Source organism: Pseudophryne corroboree, chromosome 1, assembly GCF_028390025.1.
Source record: "Pseudophryne corroboree isolate aPseCor3 chromosome 1, aPseCor3.hap2, whole genome shotgun sequence".
NCBI classification, from domain to species: Eukaryota; Metazoa; Chordata; class Amphibia; order Anura; family Myobatrachidae; genus Pseudophryne; species Pseudophryne corroboree.
Window position 1 is genome coordinate 299,512,217 of NC_086444.1, and position 20,532 is coordinate 299,532,748.

General features: G+C 44.7%; 1 protein-coding gene across 2 annotated transcripts in view; it reads left to right on the plus strand.

The window, feature by feature from the left end:
- Positions 1-20,532, plus strand: part of ACAD10 (acyl-CoA dehydrogenase family member 10) — a 226,918-nt gene that overhangs the window by 149,186 nt on the left and 57,200 nt on the right. For both annotated transcript variants that reach the window (XM_063964392.1, XM_063964391.1), the window contains one exon: positions 4,267-4,357. In XM_063964392.1, coding sequence (XP_063820462.1) covers positions 4,267-4,357 — 91 coding nt within the window. The remainder of the gene's footprint in view (positions 1-4,266; positions 4,358-20,532) is intronic.

The following is a 20,532-nucleotide window of genomic DNA, read 5'->3' on the forward strand; positions in this document are numbered from 1 at the left end:
TGTGGTGCTGACCTTTCTCCAGTCGGACTGGTTTGAACCTCTTCACAGGGTGGACTTGAAATATTTTACTTGGAAGACTCATGTTGCTGGCATTGGCCTCTGCAAGACGTGTGTCTGAATTGGGGGCCTTATCCTGTAAGAGCCCTTATTTGATATTTCATGAGGATAGGGCAGAGCTCAAGACTCGCCCACGGTTTTTGCCGAAGGTGATTTCGGCTTTTCACATTAATCAACCGATAGTGGTTCCTGTGATGTCGGACACATCAGTTGCTCCAAAGTCCTTGGATGTGGTTTGGGCTTTGAAGATCACATCAAGAGGACGGCTCGTCATAGGAAGTCTGAATCCCTCTTTATCCTTTATGACGCTGCCAAGATTGCATGTCCTGCTTCTAAGCAGTCCATTGCTCGTTGGCTCAGGTTGACTATTCAGCAGGCCTATTCTTCAGCAGCATTGCCGCTGCCGAGTTCTATTTAGGCCAACTCCACTAGGTCAGTGGGTCCTTCTTGGGCGGCTGCCCGTGGCCTCTCCGCCTTGCAGTTGTGCCGAGCTGCTACTTGGGCGGGTTTGAACACTTTTGTAAAATTCTACAAGTTCGATACCTTGGCTACTGAGGACCTTCAGTTGGTCGCTTGGTTACAGGTGTCTCAGCACTCTCCCACCCGTTCTGGGAGCTTTGGGACTTCCCCGTGGTAACTACATTTCCCAGTATCCCCTAGGGACATTAGAGAAAATAGGAATTTAATACGTACAGGTAATTCCTTTCTCGTAGTCCGTAGGGGATACTGGGCGTCCGCCTCAGTGCTTCGTTTCCTGCTAACCTGATTGTAAGTTTAGTGGTTGGGTCTGCTGTTGCTGTCCCTGTTCCTTGTTTTGTTAGCCTTGCTGTCCTTTGTTTTGGGTAGCACTGCTACCTTTTGTTGATGTTGTGTGTTGGTTCGTTACCTCACCGCTGTATATGTTATATCTTTCTCTCAAAGTATGTCCGTCTCCTCGGGCACAGTTTTCCTAGACTGAGTCTGCAGGAGGGGCATAGAGGGGAGGAGCCAGCACACACTAATGATTTCTTAAAGTGCCAGGCTCCAGTGGACCCGATCTATACCCCATGGTAACTATGTTTCCCAGTATCTCCTACACACTATGAGAAAAGGAATTACCGGTAGGTATTAAATTCCTATTTTTCCCACTGGATTAGATGTACCTGGGCCACAGTTAGTAATACTAGGGTTAGGTAAATTAAATGACGGATACATGGGGGTAGTGAGTTGAAGTCCACACTGCCATCTGCTGACTATCCGCTTTGAAGCAGGCTGCTCTCAAACTGACCTTATGTGACATTCAGCATTCGGGAGGAACTGAAAGGATGAGGCAGTACCGGCTGAAGAAGCAATGCCAGGAATAGTAAGAAGTGGGGGTACTGGTCTTTACCACTAGCTTATTGCAGTCTATGATTTCAGTATGGGCAGATTTCTCTGTCTATATAAAGCAACCTGTAGGATACATGTATTTTTTATCATTATTATTATTGTTATTATTAATAATAATAATAATAACCTTTATTTATACAGGTACATACAGAGTACATAAACAAATATTCAAAGCAAGAATTCAGTGACTTACAGTTCAATATAATACAGGGTATTGTAACATAGCTGTGCCCGCAGACGACACTGAAATAAGTATCAGGGTGGCAGAAAACAGGTATTTGGTGCCATCGAAGGGAGTATGGAGTAGATGATAGTTTAAGTAAGAGATGGAAAAGTGCATGTGGGAAGAGGAAACTGCTTGTGAGAGCTTACATTCTAAAGGGGAGGGGGCAGACAGACAGGTGACACAGATGGGGTAAACAGTGAGCAAGGAACAGAAGGTTAGGATGAGAGCCTGTTTGAAGTTTTGTGGAGAGTCTGAGGGGGAGAGACAGAGAATCCAGAGAAAATGAGCAGCACGTGCAAAATCTTGAAGGTAGGAGTGGCAAGAGGTAATCAGTAGGCAGGAGAGGCGGCATGTATTAGTGAAGCTAAGAGAATGGACGGGAATATAAAGGTATATAAGGTCAGAGATGTAAATGGTAGAGGAGTGGGTGAGGGCTTTGTAAGTGAGTGTGAGAAGCTTGAAGTGGATCCTGAAGGGGAAGGGGAGCCAGTGAAGGGCTTGCAAGAGAGGGGAGGTGGACGTAGTACGTTTGGTGAGGAAGATGAGCCGGGCAGGAGCATTTATGATAGGTTGGAGTGGAGAGAGGCATTTGTTAGGAATGCCAGAAAGGAGAAGATTATAGTAGTGTATGAGGGTCTTAGGGCCTAATTCAGATCTGATCACTGCTGTGCGTTTTCGCGCCACAGGAAATCATATCCAAACTGCGCATGCGTATTCACCGCAATGCGCAGGCGCGTCTGACGGCTACAACGGGCATTGGCGGTCAGCGACGGGATGGTGCGAAGGATACATTCGCACGGGCGTTCGCAAGGTGATTGACAGAAAGAGGACATTTGTGATTGGCAACTGACCGTTTTCAGGGAGTGTCCGGTAAAACGCGGGCAGGCTCAAGCGTTTTCAGGGAAGGTGTCTGATGTCAGCTCTGGCCCCGATCAGCAAGATTCAATCGCACTGGAAGAATAAGTCCTGGGCTGTGCAGACACTGCACAAACTGATTTTGAGCAGCTCGTCTACACATAGGAACGCACACTTGCACAGCGAAAATACACTCCCCCTGGAGGCGGCGACTATCTGATCGCAGGACAGCAAAAAACGCAGCCCAACGATCAGATCTGAATTACCCCCATAGTGAGTATATGTGAAAAGGAAAGAAATTGGATTGTTGGGTGCACAATTTCCCTTAGTTAATTAAAATATAACTTTATTTATATATTAATATAAAAGATATCATAAACATTCCACATTAAATTGGCCTGTTAGGCTTTATATTCTCGTATCTATAATTACTAATTAACCTAATATGAGGTTAAGTAAAGCAAAGTATTACCAAAATAATAAAAAGAAAAATGTGAAGAGGAGTTGTGTGACGTGATAGGAAAAAAATTATAAATAATAGTGTAAAATTAAATATTTATTACAATTATTTCTTGTGTCCTGTCCTTTTTCTCCAATGTAGATAGTAAATTGTATTGTAAAGCTGTACACACTCGATATGTAAATCACTTGTATTGTGCCAAGATTTTTTATCAGTTCATTGAGGATCAGTGGTTACATTAAATAGATCTTGTCACATTTGTTTCACAAGTGTTTGCAGCTGCACCAGTTGTTACAGTGTTACCAGATATTACATATGTTACAATTCACAGCTAAGCATTCATATCACCCTGGCATTTACTGTTTGCAAACTGTATCATCTGCAACGATTATTAAAATGTTGCCAGATACTACACACATTGTTTTTCACAGCTAGGCACTTATCTCGCTTGGTATTTAATGCCGAGCAAATATGAAGGTCAAATTCAGATATGAGAGATTGAGTGACACATCAAAATGACCAGTGAAAACACACGCTACACAACATATATACTGAAGGAGATTAAACACAGCTAACACATTGTAATCAAAACTCTGTGACAAATGTATAATATGTACCTATTGAATTAAATATTCTATATTGTGCTGAATTAAATGCATGGGGCAATTATAAGCAACGGTACAATACATTTCATATTTGCTCAGCAATAAAGGCCATCCTTAAACTACCATACATATTATCTGGTGCAGAAGTTTTCTCTTTCTATTTATTACCCCCATAGTGGCATCCTGGGTGAGAAAGGGTCTGATCTTGGGAATATTTTTGAGATGAAAACAGCAGGTTTGTGAGAGGTACTGAATGTGGGGTTTGAGGGAGAGGGAGTAGTCAAGATTTAATCCAAGACGGCACACGTGGGGGCTTGAAAACATTGTAGTGCCATCAAAAAGATAATGAAATTGTGTGCAGTAAAGTTGTGGGAAGATGATCAGATCAGTCTTAGACATGTTAAGTTTAGTAAAAGTTGTATTAAGGTTTACACAAATTTAAAAAAAGATTCTAACTCATACTGAAATACATATAGAGATCAGCTTTAAGTTTCCTTTTTTTTGTCTTATATAATTATTAAGGCATGTTCCGTAACGCAATAATACTATCAATAAACTGTTCACATATATTAGGTTTATAGTTTATGATAAAACGGTAGTTGTCGTGAAATGTTGCCAGGCTTTCGTTATTGACCAAAACACACAGATTTTCATTAAGCGTAGTAAAGATGCCCTCTTTGTTGATTCTGCCGTAGGTTGCCTCTTCTGATGCTACCAATATTGAATCATCAATAAGAGAAGATGAAAACTCATATATTATTAATGGACATAAGTGGTGGACGTCAGGTATGAATTTAAAAGAAAACTATAGGCAATGTTCAGTTATCAATGTTACAGAGAAAACATGCCACTGGATCATCACAGGCAGACAGGCTATTTTGGCATACACAATCAAAATGCATTGTATTGTTGTGGTGGGATGGGCTTACGGTACCACACAATTCCACAATGCTCTATTTGCCGATTCTTCTGACTCTAATTCTTCCTTACCAATTACTTTGGATCTGGACTACTGAGAAGAGCACTTATACAGGATGCTGAGCTCAATACAGGTTAGCCTAGAGATAGATTGTGCACTAATAGGGTGGCCAAAGGAACACAGCAGGGACAGACGTCACAAATGTTCAAGCAGGATTTTAGTAGCAATGGTGTGTATTATTTCATATAGACCTTGAACAGAATTTGTGCACAAAAATGATTTAGTGATTGTTGGCAACTTCACATTCATACAATGCCTTCTTGTATACAGGTTTTTCTTTCTTTTTGCACATGGGGGGGTTTGTGTACAAATATGATGTTTGGGGGTCTGCTCAGGCTCAAGACCCGTTCTGCACATGATTGACATGCTGCAGTGTTTAAGGGGCGGAACGGAGACAGCGCCTGGCACCATTTTTCAAAACAAGGGCGTGTCTCCCTCGATTTGAAGGCATGACAGGTCCAGGGTCTGCATCATTGGACACAGACTTCCTGGTGTCTGGATCCTACGGCTTCAGCTTAAGCAGTCTGGCCGGTGCCTGTAACCATCGCGATGCAGGAGGCTTTATCTCCTACAGACGCCTCCTGCTGCATTAAGATGGAATTGCACTACCTCTTCCTTGCAGTTGTGCAATTCCACACAAACATGAATCGGGCCCATGGTGCGTAAAGCTGCACCTTTGACCAATCCAGACGACCGCCTTATCTGTACATGAGTGTCAGTCTTGTCATTTCTCTTTCATCCACTAGGGGTCACTGGAGTACTCTTGGGATATGGATGGGACGTTAGCAGGGATAGGCACATTTAAATATTTAAATTAGTAACTCTCCACCCCCTCCATACTCCGAAAGGTACCTCAATGTTTTTTCTGTGCTCGGTATAGAGCACACGTGGAGAATTCTACACTTTATTACTATTTTTTACTTTTATTTTTCATTTTTATTTTTTACACACAATCCCTTTCCAGCTTATAAAGAAGCTTGGGTCTGGGATTTTTGGTGCTGCTGCATGCAGCTATTGGCTTCTCGGTGCTCAGGAGAGGAGCACCACCATAGACCAACTTCAGCTGAGAGAAGAAGCTGGACAGAGCTTGGAAGAGAAGCCCCGTCATAGCCTCCACGGATTTCAGGGAATGAGCAGTCAGGCAGCTCACACTGCCGCCGCTCACTTGCTATGTATTGCTGGGGGTGAGGGGCGGCAGCCATGTGGGGACTGTTAGTTTTTTTTTTTTATTAACAAGATCCCTGCTGCCTGCCCAGCCGCCGCCAGGCGCCAAGCCGCCACCGCTCTCCAGGTACCCACCCCATAGCCTCCGAATCCCTGCCCGACTCCCTCCCTCTCTCTCGCGGTTAGCTTCTGCTAACCGCTACATTCAGAGCTCCGGAGCCACGTACGGCGGGTGCCGCGGCTCTGCCTTCAGAAGGGGGAGGGGGAAGGCTGACCGCGGACAGCTCTCGCTGCTGTAGCGGTCCGTCAGTGAGCGGGAGATCGCGGGGGATGGGGGAGGATAACCGCGCCCAGAACTAAGCTGTTTTTAATACAAACAGCTCTCAGGCCATTAAGCCTGTGTACGGGCAGTTATTTTAATGATCTGCTGGCCACATACATTATCAGGCTGTTAAGCCTGTGGGGTGTGTATGTGTGTATATATGGGTGTGTGTATGTCTATATATGTATATGGGTGTATGTATGTATATATATATATATATGTGTGTGTGTATATATGTGTGTGTGTGTATATATATGTATATATATATATATATATATATGTATATATATATCCGCTAATATGCTGATAAATCTCATTTTGACTGCTTTATTATACTTGAGATATAGGCAAGCACATGGCAGGATGCCATTTCAACCTTACTTCCTGCTTCTTCTTGCAGGAAGTTTGCTGCTGTCCTACAACACTCGCCCACCATAGGAGCAGGGGTGTTAGCAGGAATTTGGTACAGCTCAAGTTTCACTGATTGTAGTGTGTCCCATGAGCACTGCACTTCGGGCTTAACACACTTTAGTTAATGGGACTTGTCTGTCTTTGTCTACTTGTCTGTCTGTGTACATAATGAGTAAGGCACCTGCAAAATCAAAAAAGCAGCTTAACTGCAAGGTCTGTGCGAGTGTGTTACCTGATGGATCTACCACATGCACAGTATGTTTTGTAAATACAAATACAATTCTCCTGATCCTCCGCGGGCAATGCTAGCGGATATAACGTCTGGGTTACAATCGGAATTGGCCACTGCACGAAAGGAGCGTGAGGCGGCTAGATCTGAGGCTAGGGTAATACCGCCTGAGATACCAGAGGAGGATCTGGAGATGTCTAGAACTTTTCAAGGGTTACAAAGGTCCAAGTCTAGCTCAGTTCCGAAAGATAGTTACCATTTGTCTTATAATTTACCAGTTTCAGCTATTTTGCATTCTGACGATTCAATGCCAGACCTCATATCGCAAGAAGAACATGAGGAGGGTGAATTGGGCCAGGAGTCAGATAGTGAGGTTACTAATAGCCCGCCCATTGATAATCTTAACAGAGCAGTACGTCAGGTTCTCAATTTTACGGAGGTTGAAGAACCTCTTTCAAATGATGAGGTGTTATTTGCTAAACGACAAAGATCTCTGGTGTGTTCCTTATTCAGATTCTATTAACAAGCAGTTAACAGAGGCTCGGAAGAATCCGGATAAACTGTTTTCTGTACCTCGCCTGTTTCTGTCTAGTTACCCGTTCCCAGAGTCTTATGATGTCAAAATGGGAAAATCCACCGACTGTGGATTCGTCTATGTCAAAACTTTCTAAAAAGTTAACCATTCCAGTGCCAGCTGCTACAACGCTTAAAGACCCGTCAGAGCGTAAGCTAGAAGCTATGCTAAAGTCAATGTATACAGCAGTAGGGGTGTTGCATAGACCTGCTTTGGTGGGAGTTTGGGTTAATAAGGCTGTAATTGCATGGGCAACACAGCTCAAGTTGGCCCTACAAGAAGACCACCTTATACTTCTCACTGATCACATCTGTGAATCCGCTCAGTATCTATGTACGGCTTCTATGTACGTCGGTCAGGTTAATTCTTGCCTCTCAGCTTCACTAGTAGCGGCACGACGTGCACTTTGGCTGCGTTCTTGGCAGGCGGAGGCAGAGTCCAAACGAGGAATAGAAGCGTTGCCTTACGCTGGCGAGATGTTGTTTGGTCCTGAATTGGACAAATGGATTTCTCAGGCCACTGGGGGAAAGTCTGTTTTCCTACCATTGCCTACACAGGTTCCTAAACGTAAATACTCTGGACCAGCGTTCAAATCATTTAGACCTCAGTCCTTTCGAGGCCGTGCTAGAGGAACAACCACAAATGGTAAACGTGGTAGAGGACGTGGTTTTCAACAAACCACTAACCGTCGTCAGGACGCTAAGACCGCCGACAAGCCAGTGGCATGACGGGCTTCCAGCCCATCTCGGATCTTCAGTTGTGGGAGCACACCTTCAGACATTTCACTTGGCGTGGTTTCACACATCCACAGATGGGTGGATCCGCAAGTTAGTGTTCAACAGTTACAAAATAGAGTTCGATTGTCTTCCACCAATGCGATTTTTCAAGACAGGTCTGCCTGTGTCAGAAGACAAAAAGGCAGTTCTGCAGACCGCGATTCAGTCTCTCGTAGATTCAGCAGTTTTTATTCCGGTTCCAGTTCAACAACAAGGTCAGGGTTATTATTCCAGTCTTTTTGTAGTACCAAAGCCGAATGGCTCTGTCAGACCGATATTGAACCTAAAGGGGCTCAATCAGTACGTCACTTATTACAGATTCAAGATGGAATCCCTGTGGTCAGTGATTGCAGGTTTAAAACCACAGGAATTCATGATTTTGCTGTATCTCAAGGATGCGAATTACACATTCCAATTTGGCCACCACATCAGGCATACTTAAGGTTTGCAGTACAACAAAACCATTATCAATTTCAGGTGATACCGATTGGCCTCTCGTCAGCGCCTCGGATATTCACAAATGTGATGTATGTGATGATAGCTCATCTCAGATCCCTGGGAGTGATAATAGTTCCGTACTTAGACGATCTGCTCTTCAAAGCTCCGTCTCAACAGACACTCCTTCAACATGCCTTACTAACATACAATGTACTAGTTCAGCACGGTTGGATTGTCAACCTCAAGAAATCAAGCCTGATTCCATCTCAAATAATTCAATTCCTAGGAATGATTCTCGGTACGGTGGATCAACGAATTTACCTGCCAGAACAGAAAGCGCAAAGTATTTGTCCTCTGGTACAGTTAGTGCTGAAACCACGGACAATCTCCAGTGCATTTGTGCATTCAACTGTTAGGAAAGATGGTTTTGTCTTTCGAAGCACTCCAGTTCGGAAGATTTCACTCTCGTCCTTTTCAACTGGATGTTCTCACACAGTGGTCAGGCTTGCATCTACAAATTCATCAGATGGTTCGGTTGTCTCCAAGGGCCAGAGTATCACTACTCTGGCTCCAAGTTCACAATCTCACCGCAGGAAAAAGGTTCGGAGTTTGGAATTGGATAATTCTGACGACGTACACAAGTCTCAGAGGTTGAGGAGCAGTGGTCAAAAATTGTCAGCTCCAGAGTCTCTGGTCAGACCAAGAAAGATTACTGTCAATAAATGTCCTGGAACTCAGGGCAATTTACAACGCGCTACGACAGGCAGTGCACATGCTTCAGTCTCAGACTGTCCAGGTCCAGTCAGACAACGCGATGGCAGTCGCATACATCAACAAACAAGGAGGAACTCGAAGTCGCATGGCCATGCGGGAAGTAGCTTGAATCCTGAATTGGGCCGAGCATCACCAAGTGATATTGTCGGCAGTGTTTATTCAAGGAGTGGACAACTGGGAGGCGGATTATCTCAGCCGTCAGGATTTTCATCCAGGAGAATTGGCAGTGAATCCAGAAGTGTTCCAGATGTTGGTCCAGCGGTGGGGTTACCCACAGGTGGATCTAATGGCATCTCGCCAAAATCATCAGACACCCCAGTATGTGTTCAGAACAAGAGATCCAAAGGCAGTGGCAGTGGATGCTCTCACAATCGCGTGGCCATACAGCCTCGTGTATCTGTTTCCACCATTTCCGCTGCTTCCTCGGTTGCTAAAGCGAATCAAAAGAGAGTCCACAACAGTCATACTAGTGGTGCCTCGGAGAGCGTGCTTCTCGGATCTCCGCGGTCTACTCGTGGACGATCCGTGGCCGCTCCCGCTATGTCCAGACCTGCTGCAACAGGGTCCGTTTCTTTACCCCAATTTAGCGCGGCTGCGTTTGACGGGGTGGCTATTGAAACTTCCCTCTTAAGGCGAGAAGGCATCCAGAATCAGTTATACCAACCATGTTACGTGCTAGGAAACCAGTTACAGCAGCTCATTACCACAGAATTGGCGTGCTTATATAGGGTGGTGTGAAGTTCGGAAGTTTCCGACATCTTCTTTCAAGTTATCTCGTCTGTTGCTATTTTTACAGACTGGGTTAGATGGAAGATTACAGTTATCTACACTAAAGGTGCAGGTCTCTGTCTTGTCAATTTACTTTCAAAGGCATTTGGCCCTTTTCCCAACAGTTCACACTTTCGTGCAAGGTGTCCTCAGAGTTCAACCTCCATTTATACCACTGACAGCGCCATGGGACTTGAATCTGGTTTTCGATTTTTTTACAGTCTTCTATTTTTGAACCCTTACAACAAGTGGATGTTAAGGTTCTCACTTGGAAAACAGTATTTCTTCTAGCCTTAGCTTCAGCAAGGCGTGTTTCAGAATTGGGTGCCTTGTCATGCAAGCCACCGTATTTGGTGTTTCATGATGATAGGGCGGAACTTCGGATGAATCCCGCTTTCCTGCCAAAGATGGTATCTTCTTTTCACATCAATCAACCAATCGTAGTTGCTGTGTTATCAGAAGGTTCAGGAACTCCAGCTACTTTGGATGTGGTATGCGTGTTCCGCGTTTATGTGGCCCAAACATCAACTGTACGTAAAACGGATACATTGTTTGTTCTCTATGATGCAGTCAAAATTGGTTGGCCAGCTTTCAAGCAGACCTTATCCAGATGGATTAAACCGACCATACGTCAGGCTTACCTTCATGCTAGGCTACAACCGCCTACATCAGTTTCAGCTCATTCCACATGTTCTGTAGGAACTTCATGGGCATCAGGTTATGGAGCTTCTACGACGCAACTTTGCCATGCGGCTACATGGTCATCAGTGCACACGTTTGTGCGCTTTTACTAGTTTGATATGTTTGCGGCATCAGCTTCTAGCTTTAGCCGTCTAGTGTTACAGGTGCCAAACAGCTCTCCCGCCAAGGGGGAAACTTTGGTACGTCCCAAGAGTACTCCAGTGACCCCTAGTGAATAAAAAAGAAAATAGGATTTTGGTACTTACCAGATAAATCCTTTTCTTTGAATCCACAGGGGGCACTGGATGCCCGCCCAAAGCAGTTTTTAATTGTCTGGTGGTAAGTTCAGTGGATCTTATGGTAACACATTCTCACCGACTTGTTCAAATGGGGTGGTCTTCAGGTTGCCGAATGTCGGGATCCCGGCGCACAGTATACCGGCGCCGGAATCCCGACACCCGGCATACCGACAGATATTCTCCCTCGTGGTGGTCCACGACCCCCCTGGAGGGAGAATACGCGTGCTACCGTGCCCGCAGCATGGCGAGCACAGCGAGCCCGCAAGGGGCTCATTTGCGCTCGCTACACTGTCGGTATGCCGGCGGTCGGGCTCCCGGCGCCGGTATGCTGGTCGCCGGGAGCCTAGCCGTCGGCATACCATACTACACCCATTCAAATGTTATGGTGATATCTATTATTGTGCCAACTGTTTAGTTGTCCGTTACGTTATGTGTCAACTTATTGTTGTCCGTTATGTTATAATGTTATATGTAATTCTCTATTGTTCATTCTCTCTATCGCTCCTGTTCGGCTCAGTAAAAACTGAGGTACCTTTGGGAGTATGGAGGGGGTGGAGAGTTACTAATTTAAATATTTAAATGTGCCTATCCCTGCTAACGCCCCGTCCATATCCCAAGAGTACTCCAGTGCCCCCTGTGGATTCAAAGGAAAGGATTTATCTGGTAAGTACCAAAATCCTATTTTTACATTTACTTGAGTGACATAAGTTGTCTACATCCTGTCAGTGTGCAGTCAGGATGCTCAGTGCTCTTTAGCACTGGCACCTCTATGTCTAGTTCTAGATCTCTGTCCAGACTTCCAGGACTTAATCTTCAGAGTATAGTGCTACCTCAGAGAGTAATTTGGCTGCAAGAGGTTTGGGGCACAGTCTGGAATTGATGGCAGCTGACACTCATTGCTTTTGGGAGTCTCAGAACATTCAAGGTTCATTAGAAGCCTTCCAGGAGCTACTCTGGTTGTCCAGAGGATTGGCACACTAGCAACAGTGGTTCTCACTAATGCCACACAGGCCCCTGAAGGAAACTGATAAGTTTAAACAGCAGAAGGTGGTTAAAACTGTATTACCCCATTCTGAGCATCTGGAGGACATCAGGTGGGAACCCTGGTCTAATCCAGGGAAGAAATTCCCTATTCCTAAACGGGCCTTGACTCGCTATCCTCTCCCTGCAGAGTTGTGTATTAAATGGGAGACTACCACTGCCAGTGGATTCTCATGTCACCCGCCTTATGGTGTTGTCCACTCTGCCTGTCACCACTGTCACCTCGCTGAAGGAGCCGACAGATAATTGTGTGGAGGAATGCCTGAAATCTATATATTTCCTTACAGGGGCTGTTCTTAGACCCACTAACGCTGCATCTTGGGCGGCAAAAGGTATTGAGCTGTGGGTTCAGGCGTTAGAGGAAGAGCTGCCTGAGGATATTTCTGAAAATGCCAGAAAATACCTGTCTCACATTACCACTGCTTCTTATTATATTCAAGAGGCGTCCTCTGAAGCTGGACTATTGGCAGCCAGCGTGTCGACTACGTCTGTCCTGGCTCACCGCATACTGTGGTTGAGGTCGTGGAAAGTGGACATGGACCCCAAAAAGACTTTGAAAGTATTCCCCTTTACGTGGGACATTTTGTTTGGGGAAGACCTAAATAAAATTGTGTCTGAATTGGCATCTGCTAAGACAGCTTTTCTCCCAATTTCTAATCCTTCTGCACAGAAGGCAAAAGGTACCACTTTTCGTTCCTTTCGACCTTAAGGAAAAGCCAAGGGTCAGTCATGCCCGAGACAATCTCGTGCTCCCAAAACCACCAAGCCCAATGTGAAACAGTCCTGAACAGCCTGTCAGCCTGCTGCAAAACATGACAAACCTGCTGCATGACGGGGCGGGCCTCCCCCTGGGGGATCCCGGGATGGGAGGCTGACTTCTAAAGTTTGCCCAGGTCTGGTTAAAGACCACTTCAGAAGCATGAGTACTGGAAGTTGTCTCTCACAGGTACATTGTCTCCTTCAAGAGACACCCCCCTCACCAGTTCTGGACTACGGCTCTCCCTTCGGATCCGTTAAAGGCGAAAGCGCTACAAACGGTTGTAGGTTCTCTCCTGAGTACAGGAGTGGTTGTGCCGGTATCTCAGTCCCAGGGGGCAGAGGTTACTACTCACCCTGTTTCTGGTCCCGAAACCCAATGGTTCTTTCCGGCCTAAACTCAACCTCAAATCTTTGAACAAGTTTGTGAGAGTATCCAGGTTTAGTATGGAAACACTGCACTCAATTGTGCTGGCTATGGAACCCGGAGACTATATGGTATCCCTGGATACACAGGATGCGTATCTGCATATTCCTATTGCCACGTCGCATCGGCAGTTCCTGTGGTTTGCTATTTGCAACCTTCACTACCAATTCCAGGCTTTTTCATTCGGACTGGCTATGCCTCCTCGGATCTTCACCAAGGTCATGATGGAGATGGGCCGTGATGACGGCCCATCTCCGTCGCCATGGAATCAGACTGGTTGGCTAATAAATTGGAAAAAGTCCTTGCTGGTCCCGGCTCAGAGCATTGGGCACCTAGGGGCACTCTTGGACACACACAGTTAGAGACTGTTCCTGTCTCCAGACAAAGTCCTGAAACTTCAGAACAGGATTAGGCACTTAATTCGTCGCCCTCGAGTGTCGATACACTCGGCAATGCAAGTCCTTGGCCTGATGGTGTTGTCTTTCAATATGGTGGAGTACGCTCAATTTCACTCTTATCCCTTACAGCGGTTGATCTTGTCAGAATGGGATGGCCTACCTCATCGGATCAGGTACCATAAGGTTCGTCTGTCGCTATCCTGGTAGCTCCAGGAGCAGCAATTGTGCAGGGGCCGTCCTTTCTGGATCCCCAACTGAGTCCTACTGACAACGGAAGCCAGTTTACGGGGATGGGGAGCTGTGTTGGAACAACACTTGTTTCAGGGTTGTTGGACCAAGAAGGAATCACTCCTCCCAATCAACATTCTGGAGCTGAGGGCAGTGTACAATGCACTAACCCTTGGCCTGCCTCTAGTACGGAACAGGCGTGTTCCGGTACAGTTGGACAACGCCACCATGGTAGCATACATAAAACCATCAAGGCGGCAGTCGAAGCCGCATAGCAATGATGGAAGTGTAAAAAATCCTTTGCTGGGTGGAACGCTATCTGCCAGCCATTTCGGAAGTATTCATTCCAGGCATCCTAAACTGGAAAGCGAACTTCCTCAGTCGCCAGAACGTTCACTCCAAAGAATGGAGCCTTCATCCAGAAGTCTTTCAACTCCTGGTGGAAAGGTGGGGCCTACCAGATGTAGACCTGATAGCGTCTCGACACAATCACAAGGTTCTGGTCTTCGGATCATGGACCAGGGATCCACAGGCAGCGTTCATGGACGCACTGGCAGATCCGTGGAGCTTTCGGCTGCCTTACATATTACCTCCGGTGTCACTCCTGCCCAGGGTACTGCGGAAGTTCAAACAAGGAGGAGGAATGTTAATCCTAGTTGCTCCGGCGTGGCCTAGACGGCATTGGTTCTCAGACCTGCAGGGTGTGTCGACATGGCGTCCCCTTCTACTTCCTCAGCGTCAAGACTTCCTCGTACAGGGACCTTGTCTTTATCCGGACCCGGCCAGACTGCCTTTGATGGCGTGGCTCTTGAAGCATCACTGCTGAGGGCCAAAGGATTTAAAGAGGTGGTAATTCAAACTATGCTGAAGGGCCCGCAAACCGTCCTCTGCCCGGATTTATTACAGGGTTTGGCATACTTAGTTCACCTGGAGTGCTGATAAGATCTATAACGCTGGTAGATTTAAGACTTCCAGAATTATGGCTTTTCTACAAAGAGGCCTGGACTTAGGTCTTCGTCTGGCCTCCCTCAAGGTTCACATATCTGCATTGTCGGTGTGGTTTCAGCGCAAGATTCCTTCCTTCTAATCTGACGGGGAAGCATAGTCATTTCAGCACTATAAGGAATGTAACAAAATTTGCAAAAAGGAAATAAGAGCGGCTAAAGTAGAAACTGAAAAACTAGTAGCAAAGGAAAGCAAAGCGAATCCCAAAAAATTCTTTAAATACATTAATAGCAAGAGATTAAAGAAGGAGAGTATAGGCCCTTTAAAAGACAAGTTGGGAGTCTTACTCAAAAATGATAATGACAGCGGACACACTAAATTAGTTTTTTTCAACAGTATTCACTAGAGAGGACCCAATTCAGGGACTGACACACAATCGCAATAACGAGAATATCCCACTGATAGGTACTTATTTAAGCGAGGAAGTAGTCTGTGACCGATTAAAACATTTAAAGATTAATAAATCACCAGGGCCCGATGGTATTCACCCAAGGGTTCTAATGGAGCTTCACTCTGAACTGGCAATACCGCTATCTTTGATCTTTAAGGATTCAGTTATATCAGGTATGGTTCCCAAAGACTGGCGTATAGCGGAAGTAGTGCCTATATTCAAAAAGGGAAGTAAAGCTGAACCAGGTAATTATAGACCAGTTAGTCTTACATCTATAGTGGGGAAAGTATTGGAAGGTATTCTAAGAGATAGTATTCAGAAGTTCCTTGAAGTCAATAAGGTCATTAAAAGGCATCAACATGGGTTTATGAAGGACAGATCCTGTCAAACCAACTTACTTGGCTTTTATGAAACAGTAAGCGCAAACCTAGATCAGGGTAAAGACGTGGATGTAATCTTTTTAGACTTTGCCAAAGCGTTCGATACTGTACCACACATGAGACTTATCTACAAGCTACAAGAATCAGGGCTAGGAAGCACAATATGCACTTGGGTCAAAAACTGGTTAGATAATAGGGAGCAGCGCGTTGTGGTTAATGGATCTTTTTCAACTTGGACTGAAGTGCTAAGTGGTGTGCCGCAAGGCTCAGTATTAGGACCGCTATTGTTCAATATTTTCATTAACGACCTAACAGAAGGTCTAGAGAGCATGGTGTCAATTTTTGCAGATGATACCAAATTGTGTAAGGCTATAAATACAGAGGAGGATGCCGAGTCTCTTCAGAACGACTTAGTTAAGTTAGAAGCATGGGCAGCCAAATGGAGAATGCGCTTCAACACAGACAAGTGTAAGGTAATGCACTGTGGTAACAAGAACAAAAATTACACCTACCTACTAAATGGGGTAAAATTAGGGGATTCTGTACTGGAAAAGGACTTGGGTGTCCTCATAGATAGCAAGCTAAGCAGTAGTACCCAAAGTAGGACTGCAGCAAAGAAGGCTAATAAGATATTAGCATGCATAAAACGGGGTATTGATGCTAGGGACGAGAGTATTATACTCCCGTTATATAAATCACTAGTGAGGCCACACCTTGAATACTGTGTACAATTCTGGGCACCGTACTACAAAAAGGATATCCTGGAGCTAGAAAAGGTACAGAGGATGGCGACCAAGCTAATTAAGGGCATGGAGACGATGGAATACAAGGAAAGGCTTAAAAGACTTGGCATGTTTACATTGGAAAAGCGGAGACTAAGAGGGGATATGATCAACATCTACAAATATATAAGGGGACAATACACAGAGCTTGCGCGGGACCTGTTTTTGGTTAGATCAACACAGAGGACTCGTGGACACTCGCTCAGGTTAGAGGAGAGGAGATTCCGCACAATACGGCGTAAAGGCTTTTTCACGGTAAGGACAATACGTGTTTGGAATTCCCTGCCCGAGGGAGTTGTAATGGCGGAATCTGTCAACACCTTTAAGAATGGGTTAGATAAATTCCTAATGGATAAGGATATCCAGGGGTATGGTGCATAGTCATGCATTATAGTTACAGGTTGAGTATCCCTTATCCAAAATGCTTGGGACCAGAGGTATTTTGGATATCGGATTTTTCCGTATTTCGGAATAATTGCATACCATAATGAGATATCATGGTGATGGGACCTAAATCTAAGCACAGAATGCATTTATGTTTCATATACACCTTATACACACAGCCTGAAGGTCATTTTAGCCAATATTTTTTATAACTTTGTACATTAAACAAAGTGTGTGTACATTCACACAATTCATTTTTGTTTCATATACACCTTATACACACAGCCTGAAGGTCATTTAATACAATATTTAATATTTTTAATAACTTTGTGTATTAAACAAAGTGTGTGTACATTGAGTCATCAAAAAACAAAGGTTTCACTATCTCACTCTCTCTCAAAAAAGTCCGTATTTCGGAATATTCCGTATTTCGGAATATTTGGATATGGGATACTCAACCTGTACTATAAATAGGGATAAAATGCAACGGCTGACAGCAGCATCAGTCAGAAATTTTAGTAAAATCATCATGCATAGGAGACCACAAATAGGTTGAACTTGATGGACAATTGTCTTTTTTCAACCTCAGATACTATGTTACTATACCTGATGTTCATACGTTCACTCAGGGCGTTCTACGTATTCAGCCTCCCTATGTCCCTCCAGTGGCTCCATTGGATCGGTCTGTTGTGCAGAATGCTCTGCAAGAGTCTCCCTTTAAACCTATTGAGTCGGTGAACCTTAAATGGATCATGATCAAGGTCCTGTTCTTGCTGGCTATTGCCTCTGGAAGAAGGGTGTAGGATTTAGGCACGTTGTCCTGTCTACCCTTTCTGATCTTTCACTGTGACCGGGAAGTTCTGCGAACTCGCCACGGTTATTTACCTAAGGTGGTGTCATCATTTCACCTTAACCAGGAGATTGTGGTCCCAACCTTTATCTGTTCGGAATTATCAGCCAAAGAACGTTTTATTGGATGTGGTAAGGGCTCTCCGTGTCTACGTGGAGAGGATTGCCTCTATTAGGCGGTCAGATGCCCTCTTTATCCAGTTTGGTTTTCACAAGCGTGGCTGGCCTGCGAACAAGCAAACTTTGACCAGATAGATTACAATGGTGATTGCACAAGCTTATGCGCAGGCTGGACTCCCAGCTCCTGCTGCAGTTAAGGCCTGTTCTACTCAGTCTGTTGGACCTACTTGGGCGGCCCGTCGTGGCGCGTTGCGCTGAACAATTGTGTAAGGCGGCTGCATGGTCCTCAGGAAACACGTTTCTTAGGTTCTATGCTTTTGATACCTTTGCCTTTCAGGATGCTTCCTTTGGACGCCATATTCTCACATCCGTTAAGGCGCGTCCCCTCCCTTGAGGAATTGCTTTAGGACATCCCCGATGTTTCCATGTGGAAACCTGTGTATCCTGCTGCAGAAAAGAAGTGTTATGGAAGACTTACCATTGTTAACACTTTTTCTGCGAAGTACACAGGGTTCCACAGGGCGCCCACCCTGCCGGACCTTTCTTCTTTGGGTTGTATGGCATTAGCCACTGGTACCTTCTCCTGTCGTGAGTATGTGGTTCTATGTGACTAACATCTTCCTTCCCTTTTGCCTGCTCCTACATTGGACTGGTTATCGAAACTGAGCTCTCAGTGCCTGGAGGCGGGATCATAGAGGAGGCCTCTATGCATCCTGGGACAGCTAAAGCTTTAGCCTGTTGGTGCCTCTGGATCAAGATCCATTCTACACGAAAAAATATGAGATCCCTTCTGCGCTCATCAACGATTCACAATGTACAATACTGTAATAATGGGGTATATTCTCAGTCAATTAGTCCATGAAACAACTTCGATTTTTGACCAGATTCTTTTCAACACAGGAAGAGTTTATAAGTGGGAGGACTGAATGCGTACCATACTCACATGGAGTCGCACTATGTCCCTCGTATAAAGGTATCTTTTATTCCTCTGTTCTTTTTCTTCCCAAATTCTCCGGAGTGAAGAGTTAAAAAAAGAAAGAAGACAGGAGAACACCTAATAGTGAAGTACGTCCGTTTAGGCAAGAAGTCACTGGATGAAGATGCGTGAAAGGATGTGGTAAATGTGGTTTAAAAATCAATAATCCAGAATTTTCATCCTCTCTACGGGTGGAGGTGCAAATGTGGAGATATTCAGAGTAAACGCGTACCGTACTCACGTCAAATCACGGTTGTTGCTGCATATAAAGGTATCTTTGATCTTTCGTTCTCCCTTCTTCCTCTCCTTAGTCCAGTAGTGATCCTGAACCGATGATTCTTATTCTCGGCGACAAGGAGAGAAAAACACGAGGACGACTGATAGTGTAGTATGTTGGTAACACGTAATCATATACAAATTTTCCTTATGGTGGAGAGTGCTCTCTAAATTTATTCTGATAACTTGGTGCGTACCATACTCACATCCATAAAGGGAGGAGAGAAGTGTATAAAGGTATCTTTGCATGCACTGTTGTCTATTGAGACCTGGGGATGTTACTGGAAATCATTCATACTCCGATAGGACAGAGGCTATGCGAAAGGAATATAGGCGTACCTCACTCACACTTTATAATGTTGAGGCCTGTGTGTAAAGGTATCTTTGGAGTGGTCCTGGATATACAGAATCCCCGATTCTCTCGTATTGAGCGATGTATGTGTGGGGAGAAAGACCCAGTGTCAATAATTCCAGATTGAAGTGATTGACACACAATATTTATTTAATACAAAAAAAATCAGACAAAGACTGGCAGTGAACTCATGGTTAAAACAGGTTAGGTCCTAGCCAAGATGAAAAAAGATGTTTAAGATGTCCGGACAATCCTCACCTTAGCTAGTACCATCCAAGTTAGTCACCAATGGTCCTGGCCCTCACACCAACGCGTTTCGACAAAAATGTCTTTTTCAAGGTGTGTAGTGAGGGCACTTGTTGGACTATTTATACCCCCCAACAGGAAGTCATGTGATGGGGGTGGGATTACATCCCAGAAAATTTAGACAAGCATAAAATCGGATATAGATATCACATGAATGTTCCACAAACATGGAGTGTACACTAGTGGATATAAGACTACAATAAAAAATTCATATACCATTTTAAAAACGTTTTTCGGACGAGATAGCGTTAACTTCCTGTCCTGTGGAACGCACAGCGGCCCGGAAGTGACGCCCGTGCGTTCCACCTCGGACCAACTGCCATTGACAAACCACTTTAAAATTAACTCAAATTGAAAGTGGGGCGAGTGAATGAACCACTCGGTCCCCTTATCATAGCTGGATGGTAGAAATAACATATCTAAATAGTGTGGGTGCCCGCGGACACGGAGGTGACGTATACGTCCTCCGTGTCCGTAACCGGAAGTAGCGTCAGTGCGCTCCACAGGCCGCGGACATTCACTGGTGCCTGTCTGTGGAACGCAAAGTAATGGCTGTGCGTTCCAACACGGACAGCGGCTGGCAACAGATACTGCTGTATAAAGTAATGGCTGTGCGTTCCAACACGGACAGCGGCTGGCAACAGATACTGCTGTATAAAGTTTGTGCAGAATATGCTAAACAATATAAAAACATGAAATAATATAATAATAACATTAAGTATATCCTGAATCAATAAATTATTAGCAAAAATATAAAATGAAAAAATATGAAAAAATGCCTGATTGCACATAAAAGAACAAGATGGTATACTAAAATCAGTAAATCGTTAGCACAATTAAAAATTCTTAATAGATTGACCTTAGAGGAACAAAAT